The sequence below is a fragment of the Rhizophagus irregularis genome, chromosome 14 (genome assembly GCF_026210795.1).
Source record: "Rhizophagus irregularis chromosome 14, complete sequence".
NCBI classification, from domain to species: Eukaryota; Fungi; Glomeromycota; class Glomeromycetes; order Glomerales; family Glomeraceae; genus Rhizophagus; species Rhizophagus irregularis.
In genome coordinates this window covers 1,001,938-1,026,801 of record NC_089442.1, presented here as the reverse complement: position 1 = coordinate 1,026,801, position 24,864 = coordinate 1,001,938, and the positions used below count along the sequence as shown (strand labels likewise).

Genomic DNA, 24,864 nt, shown 5'->3' with positions numbered 1-24,864 from the left:
AAAATAACCCGGCGACCGACTCTTAAATTTTTTTTTTTAAAAAAAGATTAATATGTAAAAATTAATGAAAATTTTAAAAAAATTCTCACCTCGGTATAGTGAAAATTTTTTCAAGAATTGATAATCAATTTGTTTTTTTTTTAAAAAAAAAACTTTATTAATATTGTAATAATTGTTTAAAACAACCTATTACAAACTAGACGACATGCATCTGCTAATAAAGTATCTACTCTAAAAAAAAACAAAAACAATTACAAATATAAAAAGAAAACTAAACTCAATATCTAATAAACCTAGCATTAGCTATTTTTAAATTTAATTTAACCTATTTTTAATTAAAAATTTACGCTAACACTCCTCATTATTATTAGTAGACCACCCTTAACCCTTTCTTATTCTTTTTCTTCAATTTTCCACTTTTTTTACCTTTCCCCCCTTGAGCAGATTTTTCTTTTTTCGCAACTATTGTAGACGTTTTTTCTGATCCGCTCTCCTCATCAGTACCATCACTACTACTGTAACTGCCCCCCTATTCAATTCTTCCTTGTTACATCGCTTATGGATAATCAATTTGAGTCGCCTTATCGAAGATAATTTTTTTATAAGGAAATATTTGTGATACAGGGTCCCTTATTGTCCGGCAATAAAAAAATGATTCTGACGAAATGTTTACTTAATATTTGTTTTTTAGACAATAAACAAAATTGACTAAAATGAAATAATTACTTACGTAATAAAAACATTAATTAAAACATTATAATATCATCATTTTGCTATTATCAATAAATGAATTAATAAATGATTATTTTATTATGTTAATTTTTTTTTACTATATCAATATATTCGATCTTTAAACATTAATAATTCCCATGTATACTCATGTATACTGTACATAAAAGTAAAAATATGCCATTTTATTTTAATACGCCAAAATATTCCATATATATGATATTGGATATAATTTGTATATCTCGCTTGCGCCTTTTAAGTCTCCATCTTGAGTTAATTTTGCGTCTTTTTGATTGAGCATCATTTTGCGTGTATCATCTTTTGCTCACTTTTATGTTTTTAATCTTGGACCCCATTTGTCTTGGGCGTCATTTTTTGCGTGAGCGTCGTCATTTTGCGTGTTTTATTTGGGCCATTTACGTCTCTCATCTTACTGTAGGCTTTAGCTTTCTCTCGTCTTTAGGTGCCTCATCTTGCTTCATTTGTATTTTTTTTTGCGTGTCATCTTGACAGTTATTTGTGGTTGACTACTTGCATCAATAAATGAGCAGTAAGGTTGAAACATAAAGATCGTAACACATTGTAACAAAATTAAATTTCTCTGAAAGAATGCTTCCTAAGCTTTCTAGAATGTTAATCATCATGTTTGAATGTACACTAACTATTTTTCATCTTGATTTTGTTTTTCCTAATTTTGGTATTCTCATCAGCATATATTATTATATATCACTATAATATGTGACATTACCACGCCAAGTAGAAACATTCAAAACTTTCTTTAAAAATAGAGGAATTTTTTTTTTAAAAAAAAAAAATTTGTTTCTGTAGAATTTAGTCATACATTAACGTTTTTATTTATCGATCATGTGAAACCATAAAAAATTATGCATTACTTGCAGATAGTTAAGGTAGTTGGATAAAGTATTTTTCACATTTAGCTAAAACCAAAAATATTATCAGCTGTTGTTTTGTTGATACTTAACGTATCACTTTCCTATCAAAGAATAAAAAAGTGCTTGCGGCTCGGATATATAAGCCGAAAATATGGGCGCAGTCGTTTGAGTTGTCAAGTAATCGAATAACAATTAGTAGATCTTTTGCTTTTGTCTACTGCGCCTGCGGCAAATTCTTGCGGAAAACCAATAACATAATCGAGTCTATGGAGTTTTTAACGTTACTAAATATATCGTACTAATATATCGCAATGTATCACTAAAATATCATCACCGTGATTATCTAAAGTATCTTCTCTTTACATTTGAATTAATCATGTTGCGTATTATAAAAATTAAATCTTTTTCTTTAAAAATCTATTTTTAATTTAGTACGTTAAATATAAATACTTTAATTAGTAAATAGATATTCTATATATACCGTATTTGGAAAGCGGAGACGAAATCCGCTGGGACATGTTTAGCGTATTTACGAGTCTGAATGACAAATTGACAAATACGCAGAATTAATGACTGTTATGGCATAAAGAAATTTTATAATATTCATTTTTTATCTTTTATAGAAATGAAAAATAATGTAGATCTAATACATGTGAAAAGATGTACTAAATATATATCTTTTGATTTACTTAAAATGGTATTTTATATAAATGTCGATTTCGAATATGTGAGGTCATATATAAAGCGCAGCAAAATTTGACGTCATAATCTAATTATATAAAATCCTTTTGTTGTATATATGAAAAAAATAATAAGGAAAAATATTTTGTAAATCCATTCATAGAAAATTCCCTTTGATTTCCTTGCTTTTGTTGAAAGATCAACAATAATAAATTCTTTATTTCAATACAAAATAAGGAAATAATGAGCCTTTCGGCGAATTCCATTTAACTCCGATCATTGACATAATTGGATACAACAAAACGACCTTGGGTTCATTGAGAAAAAAGAATATTTAAGCCGCTTGAAACGTTAATAAATGACTTAACCCATCTTTCTCGCATTTTTTACTACAATTTTTTTTTTCGTTATTTTCATTTTTTTTTTTATATACACTCATATATACATAAAATATATACATTTTTTTTTTTAATAAACGACATGGCTCTTAAAAGAATTACCAAAGTTAGTATTATTTAAAATTTTTTTTTTTTTTTTTTTTTTTTTTATTATTATTATTATTTTTTATTTTTATGACTTTTGAATATATTATTAATTTTATTTTCCTTTTTTATTCTTACATGTATACTATTAGGAATTATACGAATTACAACATGACCCACCGTCATCTTGTAGTGCTGGCCCCGTTAGAGATGACCTTTTTCATTGGCAAGCGACAATTCCAGGACCAGTAAGTACTTTTTGGTTAATATCAAATTCATGTGATTTTATATGCATAGAAGGAAGTGACTAAAATTACTTTACTTGATATCATAATTTTTAATTAGTCTGAATCCCCATACTCTGGTGGTTTATTCTCTCTTGATATTCATTTTCCCACGGATTATCCGTTCAAACCACCGAAGGTATGATTTATTTATTTACAGTTTTTGTATATTCTTAATTACGTACATACGTACTCATTTGTTTGATATTTTATATATAGGTAACCTTTACAACAAGAATCTATCATCCAAATATTAATAAAGATGGAAATATATGTCTAGATATTCTAAAAGAACAATGGACGCCGGCGTTTACTATTTCAAAAGGTAAATAAATCTTTACATATGTCGTTATAATACTTTTATGAAAGAAAAATTTAATCAAATTCTTTAATTTTTTTTTTCAAGTTCTCTTGTCAATTTCATCACTCTTCACGGATCCAAATCCAGGTAAATATATAAATATTTCATTAATTACAATTATTTCTTTATTTCTCGTTAGTTATTTTATCCTGATTCTAATTATTATATATATATATTTTAATATTAGATGATCCACTTGTACCAGAAATTGCTCATTTATACAAAAATGATCGTAAAAGTTATGACAAAACGGCTCGGGAATGGACTAGTAAATATGCTACTGGAAATTAACTGGTTATATAACCTTTTTTGATTTTTTTTACATCAGGAAGGAAATTCTTTGTTTTTTAATATATATATATATATAAATAGATTTATCTATATTTTTTTTCTTTTCATTTGTTTTGTAATTCTCAAATAAATTAATTCGAACAATAGAAATTTTGTAATTAAAAAGATAATAAAGTCAACCCTTTTTTTTAAAAATCTTCAAATTTGTCCAATCTATGAATTTCATTTTTCCTTTTTTTTTAATAATTTCATTTACAACTTTGCGCTAAAATTAGGATGAATTTTGAAATTAATACTGTTTCCTCATTCCATCTAGAGTGTTGTGAGAAAAGTGGTGCCAAAATTGAAACGATTTTATGATCCAAGAAGGTACGCTGTTAGCTTTTCTATGGACGTTCCTTTTTTTTTTAGGGATAAAATTTTGAAAAAATTCTTTGGTTACCTCAATCACCTGACGCGCGTCAGATGATTTCACTAACCTCTTAAGGGATTATAATAATTGGTCAATGGCCAATGGTTTAGAATGTCGTCATCCGACATAGAAATCTCGTTTTACGATATATACGATACAAAACAGCAACATGCTTTGGTGATCGTCATCTTTGATGGGCAAAACTGAACGACCACCCGCTTCCAAATATATATTTATCAATTTTTTAACGTACTTATATAATATATATCAATTTTTACTAAAGACCGTACATCGTTATACTGCGCACAAACAGTTATAACAATAAAATAGTCTCCCCTTGTATCATTATCTGTAATTAGTTAAATTAAAATAATAATGATCGAATATTTTATTTATGATTTACGATTATGATGTTTCACGATTGGCGTAATAACTCTAAATTTGTTTATTCTTTCAGCCTTTTGAAAATTGTAGATATATATATATACCTTAAAATGCATAAATTTTTTTTTTTTTATATAAATTTTTTTTTATAAAAAAAAATTAAAATTATGACACTTTTCCTTTTGAGCGAAAGCTCCATTCTTTATTTTCATTCATTGAATTTCATATAATACTTTTTCTCGAACATTAATAATCGAAAATAATCCTTTTTTTCCAAATTTATCGTCTATATATTATATATATATATATATATGTTTGCAAGGCCATACTAATAACATGAACACAAATTATATTTTCATGAACATCTATTGTTACACACTTATGTTTTCTATTCTACTAAAAATATTTTTACGTCTCTATATTTGGACAATGGAGTTTAGGTTAGAATAGGGTTTAGTAATTAGCTATCATGATGCTTCATTACCCTTTCATGTCCCATTTATACCATTTTTTTAACCGTTTATTTTGAAGTTTTTTAGAATAAAATAATCGCTCCTAATGTCATTTTTTATTTTTTATTTGGATTTTTTATTATCTTTACAGAAAAATTTTGGGATTTTTTATTTGGATTTTTTATAATCTTTGCAAGAAAAATCTTTACAGAAAAAATTGGGTAGTCATGTAATTTATAATTTAGTTCATGTATTTTTTTTATTATCTATACATCATATAAATGTTTCTGGTCACTAGAGCATTATTTTGTGGTGAGGAATCTTTCATGTCAACAAATTAAATTTTTCTGTAAAGAATCTTACAATAAATAATAAATATTTTTATCCTTTTTTACAATAAAAGAAGTACAGATACAATTTATAGTGTATACTAATTTATTCTTTAAAAAGTTCGCAAACTCAAAATTTTCAAAATACTTCTGACTTATCATGAGTTTATGTATCTCGTATATTGAAAAGAATCTATTGTTAACGCATACAATACATAAATGAAAAAACGTCGGAGATAATGTGAGTAAAAACTTTTTCTTTTGAGATCATTTGATTTAATTTTTATCATAATTAATAATTAAACGTTCAAACATACAGGACTTGGATGAATGGGTTCGTCGTTCATTATTGCGTCATTTATTTATTTTATTTTTTTTTTGATTATTGTCGACGCGACCTCGTAATGTTAGCGTGGTCAGTGGTGACAGCCTAATTTCATTTTATTCTTGTTATAACAATTGTTATTGGATAAACAATTTTATGAATATATAAATAATTTTTTATTAATAATAATGATACTGTAAATGCTAAAAATACAAAACATTACGAAAACAATGTTTTTAAATATATTAAAATGAAGCCCTATGCTATAGTTATTATCGATTATTCTTATTATTCGCTTTATTTATAAGTTAAAAAAAAAAAAACCTTTCGATTTTGAATACTCAAATTAAAGAATAAAAATAGAATTAAATATCTTACCTTCATCTAATGGTTTTTTTAAACGGTGAAATCAAATCTAATATTCATTAACCGTAGATAATAAATACTCAGAATATTAGTCTCGTAATTTTATATGGTTTTTTCAATTACTATTGGCGTTAATTTTGATTAAATTTTATACTTTCAAGATTTTTTCCTTTCTTCCTTTTTTTAATTGTATAGATTTGTGAATGTTCAAAGGTAATACGTAGAATTAATACTATATGTTGGGTTTCTGACCCTATATATATATATGTTGTTACATCTGAAGGACTATGAACATTATAAAAATGGAATATAGACGTTAAAGCATCATTTATTGTATTGTAGGGCATAGCAAAGTTGATCTCGGTGAAATGACATAAAATATCCGTTCCGATTCTTTGATTTGAAAATAAATAAATATTTTCGTCCCTCGTTATTATTAATTCATTTTTTCTACATTTTTTTATATCTAATTATAGCAATAATCAGGGGTAAATTGGCGGTTTAGGCCTTTTCACAAGCCATTTAAAAATAAATTCACAAAAAATTCATTATTTCCATATTTTAAAAAATCTCTTTCCTTTTAGGATTGGGCGTATATTTAAATCACTTACATATCAATAAATAGGATATCCTACTTTCTTACATTTTATTACTTTCCAAAATTATTTTTCATTTTTTTTTTTATCAAACAAGATGACTACTAGTAGAATTAAGAAGGTTATAAGAGGGTTTATTTTCTGTATTTTTACATTTTTCAACTACAGCTTTTTTTGAACAAATTACTTATAATCTATTCGCCTTACATTATTATCTCCTATTAGGAATTGGACGAATTAAGTAAGAACCCACTACCATATTGTAGTGCTGGACCTGTTGAGGATGACCTTTATCATTGGCAAGCGTCAATTATGGGTCCCGTAAGTATTATTGGTTGAATCAAACCCAGTTCATGTAATATTATTAGGGATGGCAACGGTCGGTTATGGTCGGTTATAATCGGTTATAATCGGTTATAGCAATTTAAACGGTCAGTTATGGTCGGTTATACCATTTTACTTAAATAATTGGTTAAATGGTCGGTCAGATGGTTAAAAATGGTTAAATGGTTGGTCAAACGGTCGGTTAAATGGTTATGATCATAACCGTTGCCATCTCTAAATATTATACAAATAGACGAAAATCAACTAATTCAATTCAACTTCTTTTCATGATACTAAAATTTTAATTAGACAGATTCCCCATACTCAGGTGGTGTATTTTTCCTTTTAATTCACTTTCCTACGAATTATCCATTTTATCCACCAAAGGTAAAATTTATTTATACAACGTGTGAAACGAGTGTATATTTTTAATTACGTGGTTATTTATTTATTTGATATATTTATTGAAATATAGGTGACCTTTACAACAAAAATCTATCATCCGAATATTGATAAAAATGGAAGTATATGTTTGGATATTCTAAAAGAAAACTGGTCGCCAGCATTAACTATTTCAAAAGGTAAGTATATATCTCTCTAAAAATATTGTTATAATACTGATTTTTTTTTCTTTTTTTTTTCAAGTTCTCTTGTCAATTTTATCAATTTTCACAGATCCAAATCCAGGTATATTGTCAATATCTAAATCTATCTTTCAGATTTCAACTATTTATAATATATTTTTTAAAATATTAGATGATCCACTTGTACATGAAATTGCTCAAGTGTATAAGAATGATCGTACTCGTTATGAGACTACTGTTAGAGAATGGACTCGCAAATATGCTAGTAGTAAGTATAACTAATTATATGATCTTTTTACTTTGTTATAATTTTATTGTTGATTATACAATAATATGGAATTCCTTGTTCCCACTATTAGTGTAACTATCAGATCTTTCCCGTCTAAATTCTATATATTTTTACGATAAAAATTTGTTAAAGCATGAAAAACTCAATTTATAAAATGAAAAATAAAGTAAGAGATATTATGTTCCATGTTAGTCCAAATTATTGTCGTAAAATTATTTGATAATTTCGTTCGCTTATATATATATATATATACATATATATATTATTTAAACTCTGCTAAATTTAAATTGATTAAATTGTTTCCGTATAAGCAAGCGAATTACGTACAACGAATCATACCATTTTTAATAACTGGCCGAAATTATCATAATTACTGCCTTGAAAAAAACGCGTAAAGCCGATAGTAAATTAATAAATTTTTTTTTTGACCGTCACGGCGTCAGTCTAGGGATGGTAAATAACGTGTTATATATTTTAGGGTATATACCTGGTATATACCGAATATATATCATGTATTTATATGTTATATATATTTTTTATGATATATACCATGCTATAACAGATAAATGTTACAAACCGTTAATTTCCCCATCACTAGGCGTCACCTTACCTCTGTATATATTTTTCGGAGCCCTGTATAAGTCAATACAGAATATTTTGTCAAAAATTTGAATGGATTATGTTTATACGTCTTTTCTATATTTTTTTTTAAGATGCTGACCGTTTTTGGACGTTCATCTTTTAGGCATTTTAACGTAATGAGCGGGAATAAGTTTTTAAAAGCTTGTATATTTGAACGTAAAAGTGAATAATTATTCGTTGCTGTACCGTAGATTATTCATTGAATATACAATAATGAATTTATCTTTATTTACTATTTATAAATTATTAAATATTATGATCATTATTTAGTTATAATAAATGTTTCGATTTCTTCAATACTATTAATTGTAACTGTTTTTAAATTATCTTCATAATTATAACTATAATTATTAGCTATACAATAATTATCTGACATAAAAAATGCATTATAACCAAAATTAAATCCATTGTGAGGTTGATCGTATATAGCTTTATCATAATTTATCACACGACTTATTTTCATATTTTGAATATCTTCATTATTTTCAAATGAAAAAACAAAGTTATTTGATGAATGATAAAATCGGCGATTATCTTCATAAATACGTAAAAGATTATCTTCAATTGAATTAAATCCAATAGAACTATATCCGCCAATTATTTTTTTTGAATAATTAACTTTAATTAAAACTAAACTTTTTACTTGACCTTTACATTTATTTTTAAATGATTTGTTACTAATACCATCAATGCTACCACGATAAATAAGATTTAAATTGTAATTTGAAATCCAGAAATCTTCTATATTAATCCATTCAATAATTCTTCTTATAAGTCTAGATTTGATAATTTTTGAATTAAAATTTTCTATTTTTCTAGGTGGTAATATTATTTTTGGTATAGTACCTTTATTATAAAATTCTTCAATTTCTTTATAAATTTGACTAGGAATTATATTCTTATATGGTCTGACTTTATTATTAAAATCATCAAAAGTAATATTCGTAAATCGAATAAGAGGAATAAATTCATTCAACGTTTCCTTTAATGCTTCATAATCCTTATTATTCCATTTGTTTATATCACAATTCAAACTTGAAGTTTGTTTTATACCCCATATAATTAAGTAATCCCAAGCAACAATTTCTTTAATTAATAAGTCTTCTCGTTCAAGTAGGTCATAATACATATCTCTTTCTAATGAGGGAAAGCTAAATGAAGTAATTATAAACTCTGGGTCGAAACAAATGGTTTCAAAACAATAATTTTGTAGAAACTCGCAATTTGCAAGTTTACGTACAGTATAAAAGACAAGAACGAAATCTTTATGAATCCAATTATATCGTTCTTTTGTTAAGTATTCTCGTAAATAATCACATAATTCTTCAAGTAGCAATTCATCAGATGCGACTAAAAGCTTAAGAATATCACTCAGTTTTTCTGTCAAGTCTAGCTTACCTGAATAAATATATCTAAAAATATACATAGAAATGAATATATATATATATATATATATACGAATATAATTTATGATTAAATTAAATATTTTTACCTTAAAATCATGTCAAAAATATTTGGTGTAACATTTGGCTTATTAAAAATGATTATATCATTTTCCTTTTTAACCCAGGAGGATGAAAAAGCACCTTCAAAATAAGGAGAACGAGAACGTAAAATTACTGAATGTACACAAAATTCTTTTATATTTTCGTTTTCGCCGACTTGAATAATAGTATCATAATTATCGTCATTGCTATTTAGGATTAGGGAGAAATCTTTCGAAAATTTTGGATTGAAAAATGAAGTCATTTTTTTAAAGAATGAAAATGAAAAAGTGAATATTTTTTTTAAAAAAAAAATCTGGGACATTAACCGGGCAGGAAATAAACAATTGTTGCTTTTGTTGTTTTTGTGTTAACTTATATCCTGCTTGAGATAAGATCGGCCCAGCGTTTTAATTATATGACGCATTATCTGCATAACAACTAATATTTATTAAGTATCGCCTCGTGAAAATGAAAATCACGAAGTTCCACAACGGTTCCGACTATAAAACTTTTTAAATAACTATACCTAATAATGATAGACTTATTATTCCAATATTGATAGATATTTTTATCCAATATTGAGTCATCTTTTTTAAACATTATTCGTGGAATTATTATTATAAACTGTGTGATAATAGAGATTATTCACTTAATATATATAATGAATTTGTTTATTTTTATCTGTTATTTTATTTATAAATTATTACTTAAATTACATGATCATAATTCAGTTATAATAAATGTTTCGATTTCTTCAATACTATAAATTGTATCTGTTCTTATATTATTTTCATAATTACAACTATAATTATTAATTATACAATGATTTTCTGTCATAAAAAATGCATTATAACCAAAATTAAATCCATTGTGAGGATGATCGTATATAGCTTTATCATAATTTATCACACGACTTATTTTCATATTTTGAGTATCTTCATCATTTTCTAATGAAAAAATAAAGTTATTTGATGAATGGTAAAATCGGTGATTATCTTCATAAATACGTAAAAGACTATTCTCAATTGAATTAAATCCAATAGAACTATATCCGCCAAATATTTTATTTGAATAATTAACTTTAATTAAAACTAAACTTCCTACTTGACCTTTACATTTATTTATAAATGATTTGTTACTAATACCATCAATACTACCACGATAAATAGGAATAAAATTATAACGTGAAATCCAGAAATCTTCTATATTAATCCATTCAATAATTATTTTTGCGAGTTTTGGTTTGATAATCTTTGAATCGAATTTTCCCATTCTAGGTGGTAATATTATTTTTGGCGTAGTACCTTTATTATAAAATTCTTCAATTTCTTCATAAATTTGATTAGGAATTATATTCTTATATGGTCTGACTTTATTATTAAAATCATCAAAAGTAATATTCGTAAATCGAATAAGAGGAATAAATTCATGCAACGTTTCCTTTAATGCTTCATAATCCTCATTATTCCGTTTGTTTCTGTCACAATTCAAACTTCCCAAACCAGAAGTTTGTTCTATACCCCATATAATTAAGTAATTCCATGCAACAATTTCTTTAATCAATAATTCTTCTCGTTTAAGTAGGTCATGATATATATCTCTGTCAAAGCTAAATGAAGTAATTATTAACTCTGGATTGAAACATATTCAGGCTTATGTATTCGTCTTACTTACTTGCTTATGGTTTTAAAACAATAATTTTGTAGAAGCTCGCAATTTGCAAGTTTACGTACAGTATAAAAGACAAGAAAGAATTCTTTATCAACCCAATTTTGTCTTTGTTCGAGAATGTATTCTTGTAAAAATGAAATTAATTCTTCAAAAAGCAGTTCATCAGATGCGATTAAAAGTCGAAAAATATCTTCACTTAGTTGTTCTTCCAAATTAAGTTCACCTGTATAAATATATCTTAATATAGAATAATTATATAAGTACATTTATAGTATGAATTACTTTTTAATAAATAATTTATTAATAAATTAAAATTAAATTAAATTAGATTATTTAGGAATAAAATATTTTTACCTTAATATCATTTCAAAAACATTTGGAGTAATATTTGGTTTATTAAAAATGATCATATCATTTTCCTTTTTAACCCAAGAGGATGAAAGAGCACCTTCGAAATAAGGAGAACGAGCACGTAAAATTACTGAATGTGCACGAAATTCTTTTATGTCTTCGTTTTCACCAACTTGAATAATAGTATCATAATTATCATTATTTAGGATTAGAGGAAAATCTTTCGAAAATTTTGGATTGAAAAATGAAGTCATTTTTTTATAAAGAATGAAAATGAAAAAGTGAAAGTTTATCGATGAATGATTTTTTATTTTTTATTTTTTAAAAAAAAAATCTGTGGCATTAACCAGGCTTGTTTTTGTCACTTGATTATGTATTAGCTTACATCCTGCTTGAGATAAGATCAGCCTAGCGTTTTACAAATAAGCGACGCATTATCTGCATAACTAATATCTATTATGTATCGCCTCGTGAAAATCACAAAATTCCACAATGGTTTACATAAGATGGTCATCCATTGTAAGGATGGTCATCGGTCCTAAAAGACCGTGATCCTACGGTCTTACTTAAAAAGACTGACCGGTCCGTCTTGGTGTAGGCCGTTATATATGTATCGCATACAATAAGACCGTCGGTATTTTTACAGCTGATTTCATAATGTACGGGACACTTAACAAATTTTAAAGAACTCGGAAATATTCTGTAAAGCTTGTTATAAAATAAAAATTATACGCTAATTTTGGAGTGCTATCCCGGAGAATGGTGGTATAATTTTATCTTATTTTGAACTTTCAGTTACCGAGTTCATTTACTGTAAGGACCGCAGTCTTTTTAAAACAGATCGGTCTTTTTTCTTTTTTTTTGCAAATAAGAAAAATTTTTTTAGCTTTAAAATTAACTGAATATAAAAGTCATTTATTATATGAAGACCGGGTCAGTCCTCGGGACCGGTCCTATTGCGCCACAAAAACTGAATGTAAGACCGCGGTCCGGTCCTACGAGTCCTGGGACCGACCGGTCCAGGACCGAGTAGGACCGGTAGGACCGATGACCATTGGCTCCGACTTTTAATAACTGTACCTAATAATGATAGATTTATTATTCCAATATTGATAAATTTTTTTATCCAATATTGAGTCATCTTTTTTAAACGTTATTCGTGGAATTATTATTATAACTGAAACTGTGTGATAATAGAGATTATTCACTTAATATATATAATGAATTTGTTTATTTTTATCTGTTATTTTATTTATAAATTATTACTTAAATTACATGATCATTATTCAGCTATAATAAATGTTTCGATTTCTTCAATACTATAAATTGTATCTGTTCTTATATTATTTTCATAATTACAACTATAATTATTAATTATACAATGATTTTCTGTCATAAAAAATGCATTATAACCAAAATTAAATCCATTGTGAGGTTGATCGTATATAGCTTTATCATAATTTATCACACGACTTATTTTCATATTTTGAGTATCTTCATCATTTTCTAATGAAAAAATAAAGTTATTTGATGAATGATAAAATCGGTGATTATCTTCATAAATACGTAAAAGACTATCCTCAATTGAATTAAATCCAATAGAACTATATCCACCAAATATTTTATTTGAATAATTAACTTTAATCAAAACTAAAATTTTTACTTGACCTTTGCATTTATTTATAAATGATTTATTACTAATACCATCAATACTACCACGATAAATAAGATTTAAATTGTAATTTGAAATCCAGAAATCTTCTATATTAATCCATTCAATAATTCTTCTTATAAGTCTAGATTTGATAATCTTTGAATCAAATTTTTCTATTTTTCTAGGTGGTAATATTATTTTTGGTATAATACCTTTATCATAAAATTCTTCAATTTCTTTATAAATTTGATTAGGAATTATATTCTTATATGGTCTGACTTTATCATTAAAGTCATCAAAAGTAATATTCGTAAATCGAATAAGAGGAATAAATTCATTCAACGTTTCCTTTAATGCTTCATAATCCTCATTATTCCATTTGTTTCTGTCACAATTCAAACTTCTCAAACCAGAAGTTTGTTCTATACCCCATATAATTAAGTAATCCCAAGCAACAATTTCTTTAATTAATAAGTCTTCTCGTTCAAGTAGGTCATAATACATATCTTTGTCTAATGAGGGAAAGCTAAATGAAGTAATTATTAACTCTGGGTCGAAATAAATGGTTTCAAAACAATAATTTTGTAGAAACTCGCAATTTGCAAGTTTACGTACAGTATAAAAGACAAGAACTAAATCTTTATGAATCCAATTATATCGTTCTTTAGTTAAGTATTCTCGTAAATAATCACATAATTCTTCAAGAAGCAATTCATCAGATGCGATTAAAAGCTTAAGAATATCACTCAGTTTCTCTATCCGATTCATTTTACCTGTATAAATATATCTTAAATATAATAATATAATAATAAATTTTAAAATATTACTTTCAATAAATAAATAATTCAAATTAGGCCAAATAATAAAATAAAATATTTTTTTACCTTAAAATTATGTCAAAAATATTTGGAGCAATGTTTGGTTTATTAAAAATGATCATATCATTTTTTTTTTTAGCCCAAGAGGATGAAAGAGCACCTTCGAAATAAGGAGAACGAGCACGTAAAATTACTGAATGTGCACGAAATTCTTTTATATCTTCGTTTTCACCAACTTGAATAATAGTATCATAATTATCATCATTATTTAGGATTAGAGGAAAATCTTTCGAAAATTTTGGATTGAAAAACGAAGTCATTTTTTTCTAAAGAATGAAACGAGTGAAAGTTTATCAATGATTTTTTATTTTTTTTTAAAAAAAAAAATCTGGGTTTTGTCACTTAATTATGTATTAGCTTATATCTGCTTGAGATAAGATCAGCCTAGCGTTTTACTGCATAACTAATATCTATTATGTATTGCCTCGTGAAAATCACGAAATTCCACAATGGTTCCGACTATAAAACTTTTTAATAACTGTACCTGATAATGATAGACTTATTATTCTAAATATTATCCAATATTGAGTCATCTTTTTTAAACATTACTATCCGTGAGAATATCAAGAATTATTATTATAAAACTGTGTGTTAATAGAGATGATTCACTTAATATAATAATGAATTTGTTTATTTTTATCTGTTATTTTATTTATAAATTATTATTTAAATTACATGATCATTTTTCAGTTATAATAAGTGTTTCGATTTATAAATTGTATCTGTTCTTATATTATTTTCATAATTACAACTATAATTATTAATTATACAATGATTTTCTGTCATAAAAAATGCATTATAACCAAAATTAAATCCATTGTGAGATTGATTATCATAATTTATCAACGACTTATTTTCATATGTTGAGTATCTTTATCGTTTTCAAATGAAAAAATAAAGTTATTTGATGAATGATAAAATCGGTACTAATTATCGTTATAAATACGTAAAAGACTATCCTCAATTGAATTAAATCCAATAGATCTATATCCGCCAAATATTTTATTTGAATAATTAACTTTAATCAAAACTAAACTTTCTACTTGACCTTTACATTTATTTTTAAATGATTTGTTGTTAATGCCATCAATACTACCACGATAAATTGTATTAAATTTATAACGTGAAATCCACAAATCTTCTTTATTTATCCATTTAAGAATTATTTTTGCGAGTTTTGGTTTGATAATCTTTGAATCGAATTTTTCTATTCTAGGTGGTAATATTATTTTTGGTATAGTACCTTTATTATAAAATTCTTCAATTTCTTTATAAATTTGGTTGGGAATTATATCCTTATATGGTTCGATTTTATCATTAAAATCATCAGTAATAATATTCGTAAATCGAATAAGAGGAATAAATTCGTCTAACGTTTCCTTTAATGCTTCATAATCCTCATTATTCCATTTGTTTCTGTCACAATTCAATCTTCCCAAACCGGGAGTTTGTTCTATACCCATATAATTAAATGATCACAAACGACAATTTCTTTAATTTGTGTTAAGACTTCATTTTCAAAAAAATAATAACGCATATCTGTCTAATGAAGGAAATTTATCTGAAGCAATTAATGACACTGGGTGGATAAAGCAAATAGTTTCAAAACAATAATTTTGTAGAAACTCGCAATTTGCATGCTTATGTACAGTATTAAAGACAAGAATAAGAACTCTAAGAATCCAATTATGTCGTTGTTCAGTTAAGTAATCTCGTAAATATTCAAATAATTCTTCAAGAAGTAGCTCATCAGATGCGATTGAAAGCTTAAGAATATCACTCAGTTGCTCTATCAGATCCATTTTACCTGTGTAAATATATCTTAAATATATAATAATAATTTAAAAATATTACTTTTTATAAATAAATAATTTAAATTAGGCTAACAAAATGTAAAAAAAAAATATTTTTTTTACCTCAAAATTATGTCAAATATATTTGGAGTAATATTTGGTTTATTAAAAATAATCATACCATTTTCTTTTTTAGCCCAAGAGGATGAAAGAGCACCTTCAAATAAGGAGAACGAGAACGTAAAATTACTGAATTTGCACGAAATTCTTTTATATTTTTGTTTTCACCGACTTGAATAAGAGTATCATAATGATTATCATTATTATTTAAGATTAGGGGAAAATTTTCGCAAAATTTTGAATTGAAAAATGAAGCCATTTTTTAAAGAAAAAACAATGAAAATTTTTTATTTATAACAAAAAAATTTGGATCATTAAACGGGAAACAACCATCGTTGATCAAATGCTTTTGTTACAGCCTAAATAAGCTATTGTTACCACCGATTTATGACGTTTGGTAGGTAGTAACAGAAAGAAAAATAAGGATCGGTTTATTAGTGGTAAGGTAATATAGCGATATATAACAATCGATATTGTAAAAGTATATATATGGATAGTCGATAACGATTATAGGCGATAATAAGTGGTGGGATAAATTAAAGGTAGATCAGGTGATGTGTACTGTATATAAAAAATTATTATGCGATGTATATGAAAATCAATGATGTATAGTAAAAATCAACAAATATTAATAAATGATAATAATAGTGAACGATATTAAACGATGATAAACAATAAAAACAATAACAATATGTGATAAAACGTGTATAAATAATTCGGAAGCAAATCGACAGGTTTATTCGTTAATAAAAAGAATACGATATTACTGCCTCAACCGGCGCTCTGTAATATCCCGATATCTATCTTATAACAATAAAACTAAACGAATTCTAAACTGAACTATACTTCTATCCTTCAACACCGGTCCTTTATATAACATTAAATTTTTAGGACGATTCTGTCCTTCGGACATAATTGTCTCCCGGCCAATATCGTCTCCCGGCCAATTGTGGCGATCTGGGCACATTTGTCTATACAGCCACTTATATTCAGCCACTTTATATTGCTAAGCTTCCGCTTTTTATCTAATCTATAAACAACTAAAAACGACTACAAGTAATATAACTAAAAATAACTAAAAATAACACAAAAAGATAAAAATAGAATAAAATAAAAATAAAAAAAAATAAAAATAAAAATAAAAATAAAAAAAATATCCCGTGACACTATTATGCCGAATATCATAATTTTCACGGCGTAGCCATGAAAATCATGATATTCCACAGTTCCTCGTGAATATTTGTATCACATTTAGTAGTTCCCAAAATCAATGACGGAGTTGTTCAATCCAAGCCCGTCCGAAAATGTTTACCAATTACCATGTAACTTTCTTAATAAATAATCTATTTTTGTCTAAATAATAAATAAGTTCTAATAAATATTTTGTAATTAAGTTTTCAAGCATGATTTACTTGATCAAAATATTTTTAAGACAGTAGAATTTTTTTTTGTCACAATCTTGTGAGATATTTTTTCTTGTTACCTTCACAACCAGCGCGGAAAAAAATCTTGGAAAAATTTCGGAAAAATTCCGGTTAAATATAAAAATTCCGGAAAATTATTTTTTCAACCGGTACATGTAACCGGAATTAAAAAAAAAATCCGGTTTTAGATGGTATTACCAAATAAATGATAATCTTTTATCTTTTTTTTTTTATTTTCTTTTAGTACATTTTTTACAATGTCGCTATTACAATATGGCTTTAAACGTAAAAAAATTAATAGAAATGACATATTTCAAGAAGATCAAATATCTGAAGATGAAGATAATTCAAATAAAGATGTTAAAAAACTTCGTATCAATGACAAAACATTTAAATCCAAATGGTTAGCAGAATTTTCTTGGTTGCGCTATGATGAAATTAACAAAAAAATGTATTGTACATTATGCATGCGTCATAAAAAGAAAAATAAATTTGCTACAGAAGGAGCAACGAATATTTCAAGGAAATCAGCAATTAAAGAACATATAAATACTGAAGACCATAAAGACACGGAAAAATTAGAAAAAGCCAGAATACAAATGGAATTATTACAAAAAGAACATTTTTCTTCTAATGCAAATACAAATCACATTATTGGTATAATGCGGGCTGTTTATTTCCTAGCAAAAAAAAATTTACCTCTTAAACTTTTACCTTCTATTGTTGAACTAATAAAAGAATCAAATTCACCAAATCTTTTAAATGGTACTATTACCTATACAAATCATATTTCCGGACATGAATTCTTAGAAGCAATATCTGATACTATTAAAGAGGAAATCTGGGATGAATTATCTAATGTTACAGCATTTGGTGTGATGATCGATGAAAGTACGGATATTACTACAACAAAACATTTAGATATATATGCTTCGTATGTAACTAAAAAAGGAATTTTAAAGACACGATTTTTATGCATCGTACCTTTAACCAGTTGCAATGCAGAAGGCATTACAAAGGTATTAGTTGATATATTTGAAAAAAGAAAAATTTTGTCTAAACTTGTGGCATTTGCTTCTGATGGTGCTTCAGTTATGCTAGGAAAAAACGAAGGAGTGGCTGCAAAGTTTTCTAGAATTTGCACTTATCCTTTAATTGTTAATCATTGTGTGGCTCATAGATTGGCTCTAGCATGTAAAGATGCAAAGAAAGAACTTAGATTTTATGAAGAAATCGAATCCTTGGTTAGAAAAATTTACAATTATTTTAAAAATTCATGCTCACATATTCAACAACTGCAAGAAATTCAAAGTCTTTTGGATGATCCAATTTTAAAAATAAAAAAGTTGTATGAAATACGATGGCTTGCATGGTATGATGCTATTAAAAATATCTGTAATTCAATCCCTGCATTACTTAGGATTTTCAAAGAGTCAAAAAATAAGGATGGAAGGGAATTATATGAGCGGCTAACATCTTGGAGAATTCTTGCATTTTTGTATTATTTCTATGATATTTTAGAGCATGTAACGCAATTAAGTAAATTTTTACAAAAAAGAAATTTAAAATTTTCCGATATCGATCCCATGATACAGGTTACAATCAACTCTATTCAAAAGGAGTATATTCTATTAGATCAAAATCAAAGATTCGGACAAAAAGTTCAAACGTTTATTGATGAAACTAACCCATTTGGAAATTCTTCAATAAAATATATGAATAATGATCTTTCATTTATTGAACAAGATTATGATGATTTTACAATAGATATACTTGAATATTCAACAAGCATTGTTAATGAACTCCAGCAAAGATTTCCTACTCGGCAATTATTTACTTCTATGAAAATATTAAATCCGCGTGAATGGCCAAAAGAATCTCAGGAACTATTATGGTTTGGAGATAATGAGTTAGAAAATATATTAAAATATTATGAATGTCCAAATTTTCATAATAATATTCAGTTACCTGCGATTTTTGATATTAACAAATGCAGAGAAGAATGGGCAAGGTTTAAAATGATTATTACTAACAATTTTGCTTCTAATGACATAGAGGTAATACTTCCTCTATTAATAGAAGATTATATTGATGTATTTCCGAATATTATCAAGTTAATTCAAATAGCTTATTGTATTCCCTTTTCAAGTGTAGAATGTGAACGTGGTTTTAGTAGACAGAATAAAATTAAAACAAAAGACAGGAATTCATTAGCTACAAATACGTTGGATATGTTAATGTGCATTTCTTTGGAAGGGCCAGAAAGTAAGGAGTTTAATTATAATCGTGCATATACAATATGGAGTAACCAGAAAAGACGTACTGGCTTTAAATAATCATATTGTAATAAACTACTGAAATAATAAATAATAAAATAAAGATAAAAAACTTTTTTGCGATATAAATTTATTAAATAAAATTTCCGGTATTTACAAAATATTCCGGAAATCTGCTACGTCACGACCGGAATAATTCCGGGATTATAAGATTTTACCGGTTTTATCAGAAATTTACCGGAAAAACCGGTTAAATTATAATGGATTTTCCGCGCTGTTCACAACCTTAACTTGTGAAGCAAACTACTACTTATTCCACAACTTTAACCTTTGAAGCGAACTTAAAAATTATTTCACAAGTTTAACTGTGATGTACATAAGGTTTATTTATTCATATCTTGAACTTGATTTCTGACCCGATTTTTTTCACAACTTTAACTTGTATAGCAAACTACTACCTATTTCACAGCTTTAACTTGTAAAACGAACTACTGCTTATTTCACAACTTTAATTTGTGTAGCGAATTACTACTACTTATTTTACAATATCTGTTATGTATAAGGTTTTTATTCACATCTCGAACTGGTATCTGGCCCATTTTTTTTATTTCCTTCACAACTTCAACATTAGCCCACCATATATATTATCCACGTGATACTATCTATCTAAATGATCCGTAACACGAACATAGTATGTGCGAATTTGTGAGTGAGTTTTTTTCAGCGTAACAAATGTGTTTGTAGTTGAAAAACGATCCGGACTAACTAATTGTGTGAGTTTTTTCCGTAATAAATATGTTATATGTGAGTTTATTGTGCTAGTTTTTTGTAGTTGAAAAAGTGTAATAATTACGGAAATGCTTTTGCTGCTCTCCGGAGATGTGTTAATTTTCGGACTAACCAAAATTCTAACTAAAATACTAACCGAAAATTCTAACCAAAAATCTAGCCGGGAAAAATTTAACCGATATTTCCAATCAAAATATTTGAAATGCTGTTCTTCAGAGAACATGTTATTTTCGAGCTAACCCAAATCTAAATATAAATCTAACCAAAAAATCTAACTGGAAAAACTAACCAAAACAAGATTGTTGATAATACTCAGGGATATATTGTATTATCATGGAATAAATATGAGCCCTGCTCGAAAAGCGGCATGCATATATTAATCAGCAATTATTGAGCTTCACTCAGTTCCGAATAATCTTGCCTTATTGCGTTACCTCTGATAATATTGAGCGACATAATAGCCTCTAATATGTTCCTGGCAACGGACAGAAACAGATGCAGTAAGTTTGGCACAATCAATGCAAGGATAACGTTTCCTCTTATTAAAATGGATGTGGAAACCTTCAAAACGTATACATGGTTTGCCGCATACATGAAAATATATAGGCAGGAATATCTTCCAAGCAACTTTAACGGTGTTTACTTATATTAATAAGCATTTAATTAATTAAAGAAAAAAGTTATATAAGGTAATTTATACTCGAGACTGTGCTAAAGACAGAAAACAATGGCAAAAGGAAACAGGACATGTGAACGCTGTGGGCGAACATTCGCAACACCATAAAAGTTACGAGTCCATCTCAACAGGAAGTTCCCATGCAAACCACGAACTTAGCAACAGACTACTACACAGAAAACACAAAATATATTTCTGCAAGGTAGAACAAATGCACAACAGAGTAACAGACAGAATTTAAATTTATCTAATAATGTAAAAATAAGAACTTTTTCTGAATTTTTTATTCGATCCGGATAGAAACCGTTATCCGGATAAACTAAAAAAAAACTTGACGGTTTTTATCCGGATTATCCGACTTAGAGGATAGATACCGAATCTGGACAATATATATATACAGTATATAAATTCTTTTTTTGTAGATCGGTTTCAAATAAACTTGGTATCATTAGCTTAATCAAATTCATAGAATTTTATCTGAATTATATTAGAAGTTTCAATTATTGAAATCTTAAAAATGTAAATATTTTTGGCATTTGCACTACATTATTATAATATAAAAATATGTAACATGAATATAAAGGTAAATAATTGTACAAAAAGATATAAAAAATCCGAGCCATCACGATTGCTGCGCCACGAATACGTCAGATAATCATTTTTTTCATGTAAATTATTAATATATTTTTATTTTTTCAAATTTTAATCCAAAATAGTTATAGTTCGTCAATTAATTAAATTATATAGAATTGATTCCCTTTTTTCTCTAATATAGAGCGAATTTCTATTAGCCTCAGCATGGTTATGTAATACTTAGGATCTTCATCTTGTATTATAATAAAACGAATTCATGATTCAATCCGTCCTTCGTTTGGATTTCGCGTAAAAAATAATAATAATGAAACTAAAGTTTTCATAGAGCTTGTTCGCTCAGAATTTGTCCACACCCATATAACACTTTTTTTTGATAACATTGTAAAGACGTGTTTTAATATACATTATATCTAGCGGTCAAACCTAACCTACCTAACCTTCCATAAAAATGATAATAACACGTAATAATTAGATTATTTGAATAATTTATGTTTTCTTTCTTGATTCACGTTAATAAAAATTTCACCAAAATTATTATTTTTAACCTACAGTAATAACATATGAAGTGGTTATAAAAGAAGAGATAAAGTAAACCGCACAGAATCTTACCGACCCTGAAACGCCGCCGTGCATAGTAAATCTATCAGAACCAACATATGACCCTGGATCCGGAAGTTTTACTTCTCTTGATAAATCAGTGGATATCGATGAACATCAAATGTTTGAAATAGATAATACTCAATCTCAAAGTCCTTTGAACGCGGCTAGCTTAAAAAAAAATCGATATTATTAATAATGGATCTTTGGTATAAAATATTTACATGTCGAATCAATTCTTCTTATCACCATAAAACTAAAAAAGAAAAAACTTGTTATACTTATATAGAAGAATTTTCCATCATTGTAAATATTTTTTAAGGGACAACAACATATTACATTATATATAACATTGACAAAAAACATTTCAGTATAAAACAAGAATCAACTCAATTCTAAATCATTTATCGATCATAATTGTATTCATAAAATAATCAATTGATTTTTTTTTGTAGTACAAAACAATTCAAATGAAAAAAGTGACCATAATCCTAATCACACTATATAGCTGCTTCAACATAAAACGTGATTTACTGTTAGTATATTATTGTTAAAATAAAAACATAATTTGACTAAAAAGTATTGAACTGAAGTTACTGAACCGAACAATGAGGACAAAGGTTTTACGCACATGCAGTAACGTGCTTTTTTAGTAAAATTATTATTAAATCTTGGAATTATTTGTGAAAAAATTTTAACAAAAAAAAAAAAAAGAAAAATAATTGACGCCCTCAATCAAAAGATATCAGTTGATTGATCTAATTATATATAATGAATGTTCAACAATAGTTGTAATAGTTGTGAACGATCATCGAAAATAATTGTATTTCTTATTCATATGGTGAATAAAAATTTAGGTCTTTAATTATCGTTATCCGCATTCATTGTTCATTGTAATGTATTATAAAGTTGTAAATTATGGATCACGACAGAGGTTGATTATTGAAGAACTGAATATGTGGAATAATATGAAACACTGTCTCTTCGATTTTTAATTATTCTACTTCTATTGTTGTTCTTGGTTGAAATACACGGTTAAATTTGACTGTACAAAACGAGATATACATAGTAATATGGAATAAAAAATTTAATAAACGTGTTCTCATACAATTACTATATAACTATATTGCTTGTTCTGTATTGACAGGAGGCAGGACCTTCTGAGTTTCTACCCTCCAGTCTTTGGCCAACTTATCTAAGGCTTTCTAAATTTATCCATTAGTTCCGCAGTAAAAAAGTAATTGCGATTGTTGACATCATGCTATTTTCTCAGGATACAAAATATAAATATTCTGTAATACCTTATGAACTTGGTTTATTACGGGTTCTAAGAAGCAGGCACAAACGTAACTTTTCCCAAAAGAGAATAGTTCTAGGCAATAGATATCATCATGGTTGCCTTGTTCATAGTCAGTTTTATATGAGCAACCAATAATATTCTTGTACGACCAATCTGCACTACGTAATTTTTCGGTAAAATGGTAATTCATTAAAATGGAGTCGGGTAATTTCACGTACGTCATTGGGATGTCGGTAAAATGGATACCCGTGAACCGTTATTCAATAATTAATGATAAACACGCACAAAGGTTTTATCATGGTCGGGATAGAACCAACCCAGCAGGGGCCTTCATTTATCCATATTTTGCAACCCAGCCCGGAACTCTTTTTCACGGGATCCTTCAAAAATCCGACGCCAAAATCCCGATAAATGCAGAATGACTGAGATTCGATTGGATGAATTTGATATGATAATAGTAAATTTTAATGCAATTATTTATTCGTTATATAATATACCGAACTTCCGGATAATTTAGGACAAATTTGTGGTGGCCAGAATTATAATTTCGTTTGACATAAATTTTCGATAATCCTAGCCGGAACTAATAATATTATTATATTTTCTATAACGAACAGTCATGTGAATCCAGGCCAAATTTAATGACTAATACACAGTGAAATTCGATATAACGGAACCATCCGTTCCAGTAAAAATATCCGGTATATCGAGACTTCCGATATATCAAAAAATTTAAAAATTTCGATATACCGGATTTTATATATAAATCACATGAAATTCCGTTATATCAAGTTTTTATTTGTGCGACATGTGCGACGAACATTGAAAAT

The 24,864-nt window shown here is 27.0% G+C and overlaps 7 protein-coding genes across 7 annotated transcripts; 2 read left to right on the top strand and 5 right to left on the bottom strand.

The window, feature by feature from the left end:
- Positions 1-2,783: 2,783 nt before the first annotated feature.
- Positions 2,784-3,721, top strand: OCT59_005915 (Ubiquitin-conjugating enzyme E2 4; the record flags this gene model as incomplete). Its single annotated transcript, XM_025314982.2, has 6 exons — positions 2,784-2,807; positions 2,938-3,033; positions 3,131-3,208; positions 3,289-3,394; positions 3,476-3,517; positions 3,618-3,721. 6 exons carry the CDS (start codon positions 2,784-2,786, stop codon positions 3,719-3,721), a joined length of 450 nt encoding a protein of 149 aa, XP_025183898.1.
- Positions 3,722-6,682: 2,961 nt separating this feature from the next.
- On the top strand, positions 6,683-7,857 carry OCT59_005914 (Ubiquitin-conjugating enzyme E2 4; the record flags this gene model as incomplete). Its single annotated transcript, XM_025314983.2, has 7 exons — positions 6,683-6,706; positions 6,811-6,906; positions 7,219-7,296; positions 7,385-7,490; positions 7,555-7,596; positions 7,666-7,761; positions 7,853-7,857. The coding sequence occupies 7 exons, from the start codon at positions 6,683-6,685 to the stop codon at positions 7,855-7,857; spliced, it is 447 nt and encodes a 148-aa protein (XP_025183899.1).
- An 829-nt stretch (positions 7,858-8,686) lies between these two features.
- Positions 8,687-9,850, bottom strand: OCT59_005913 (uncharacterized protein; the record flags this gene model as incomplete). Its single annotated transcript, XM_025310277.2, has 1 exon — positions 8,687-9,850. The coding sequence occupies one exon, from the start codon at positions 9,848-9,850 to the stop codon at positions 8,687-8,689; it is 1,164 nt and encodes a 387-aa protein (XP_025183901.2).
- A 781-nt stretch (positions 9,851-10,631) lies between these two features.
- On the bottom strand, positions 10,632-11,848 carry OCT59_005912 (uncharacterized protein; the record flags this gene model as incomplete). The annotated part of the gene is made up of 2 exons (XM_025331706.2): positions 10,632-11,520; positions 11,586-11,848. 2 exons carry the CDS (start codon positions 11,846-11,848, stop codon positions 10,632-10,634), a joined length of 1,152 nt encoding a protein of 383 aa, XP_025183902.2.
- Positions 11,849-13,215: 1,367 nt separating this feature from the next.
- Positions 13,216-14,355, bottom strand: OCT59_005911 (uncharacterized protein; the record flags this gene model as incomplete). The annotated part of the gene is made up of 1 exon (XM_066140929.1): positions 13,216-14,355. One exon carries the CDS (start codon positions 14,353-14,355, stop codon positions 13,216-13,218), a length of 1,140 nt encoding a protein of 379 aa, XP_065997770.1.
- Positions 14,356-15,391: 1,036 nt separating this feature from the next.
- OCT59_005910 (uncharacterized protein) lies at positions 15,392-15,928 on the bottom strand (the record flags this gene model as incomplete). The annotated part of the gene is made up of 1 exon (XM_066140928.1): positions 15,392-15,928. One exon carries the CDS (start codon positions 15,926-15,928, stop codon positions 15,392-15,394), a length of 537 nt encoding a protein of 178 aa, XP_065997769.1.
- Positions 15,929-15,982: 54 nt separating this feature from the next.
- OCT59_005909 (uncharacterized protein) lies at positions 15,983-16,637 on the bottom strand (the record flags this gene model as incomplete). Its single annotated transcript, XM_066140927.1, has 3 exons — positions 15,983-16,286; positions 16,382-16,475; positions 16,547-16,637. The coding sequence occupies 3 exons, from the start codon at positions 16,635-16,637 to the stop codon at positions 15,983-15,985; spliced, it is 489 nt and encodes a 162-aa protein (XP_065997768.1).
- Positions 16,638-24,864: the final 8,227 nt, after the last annotated feature.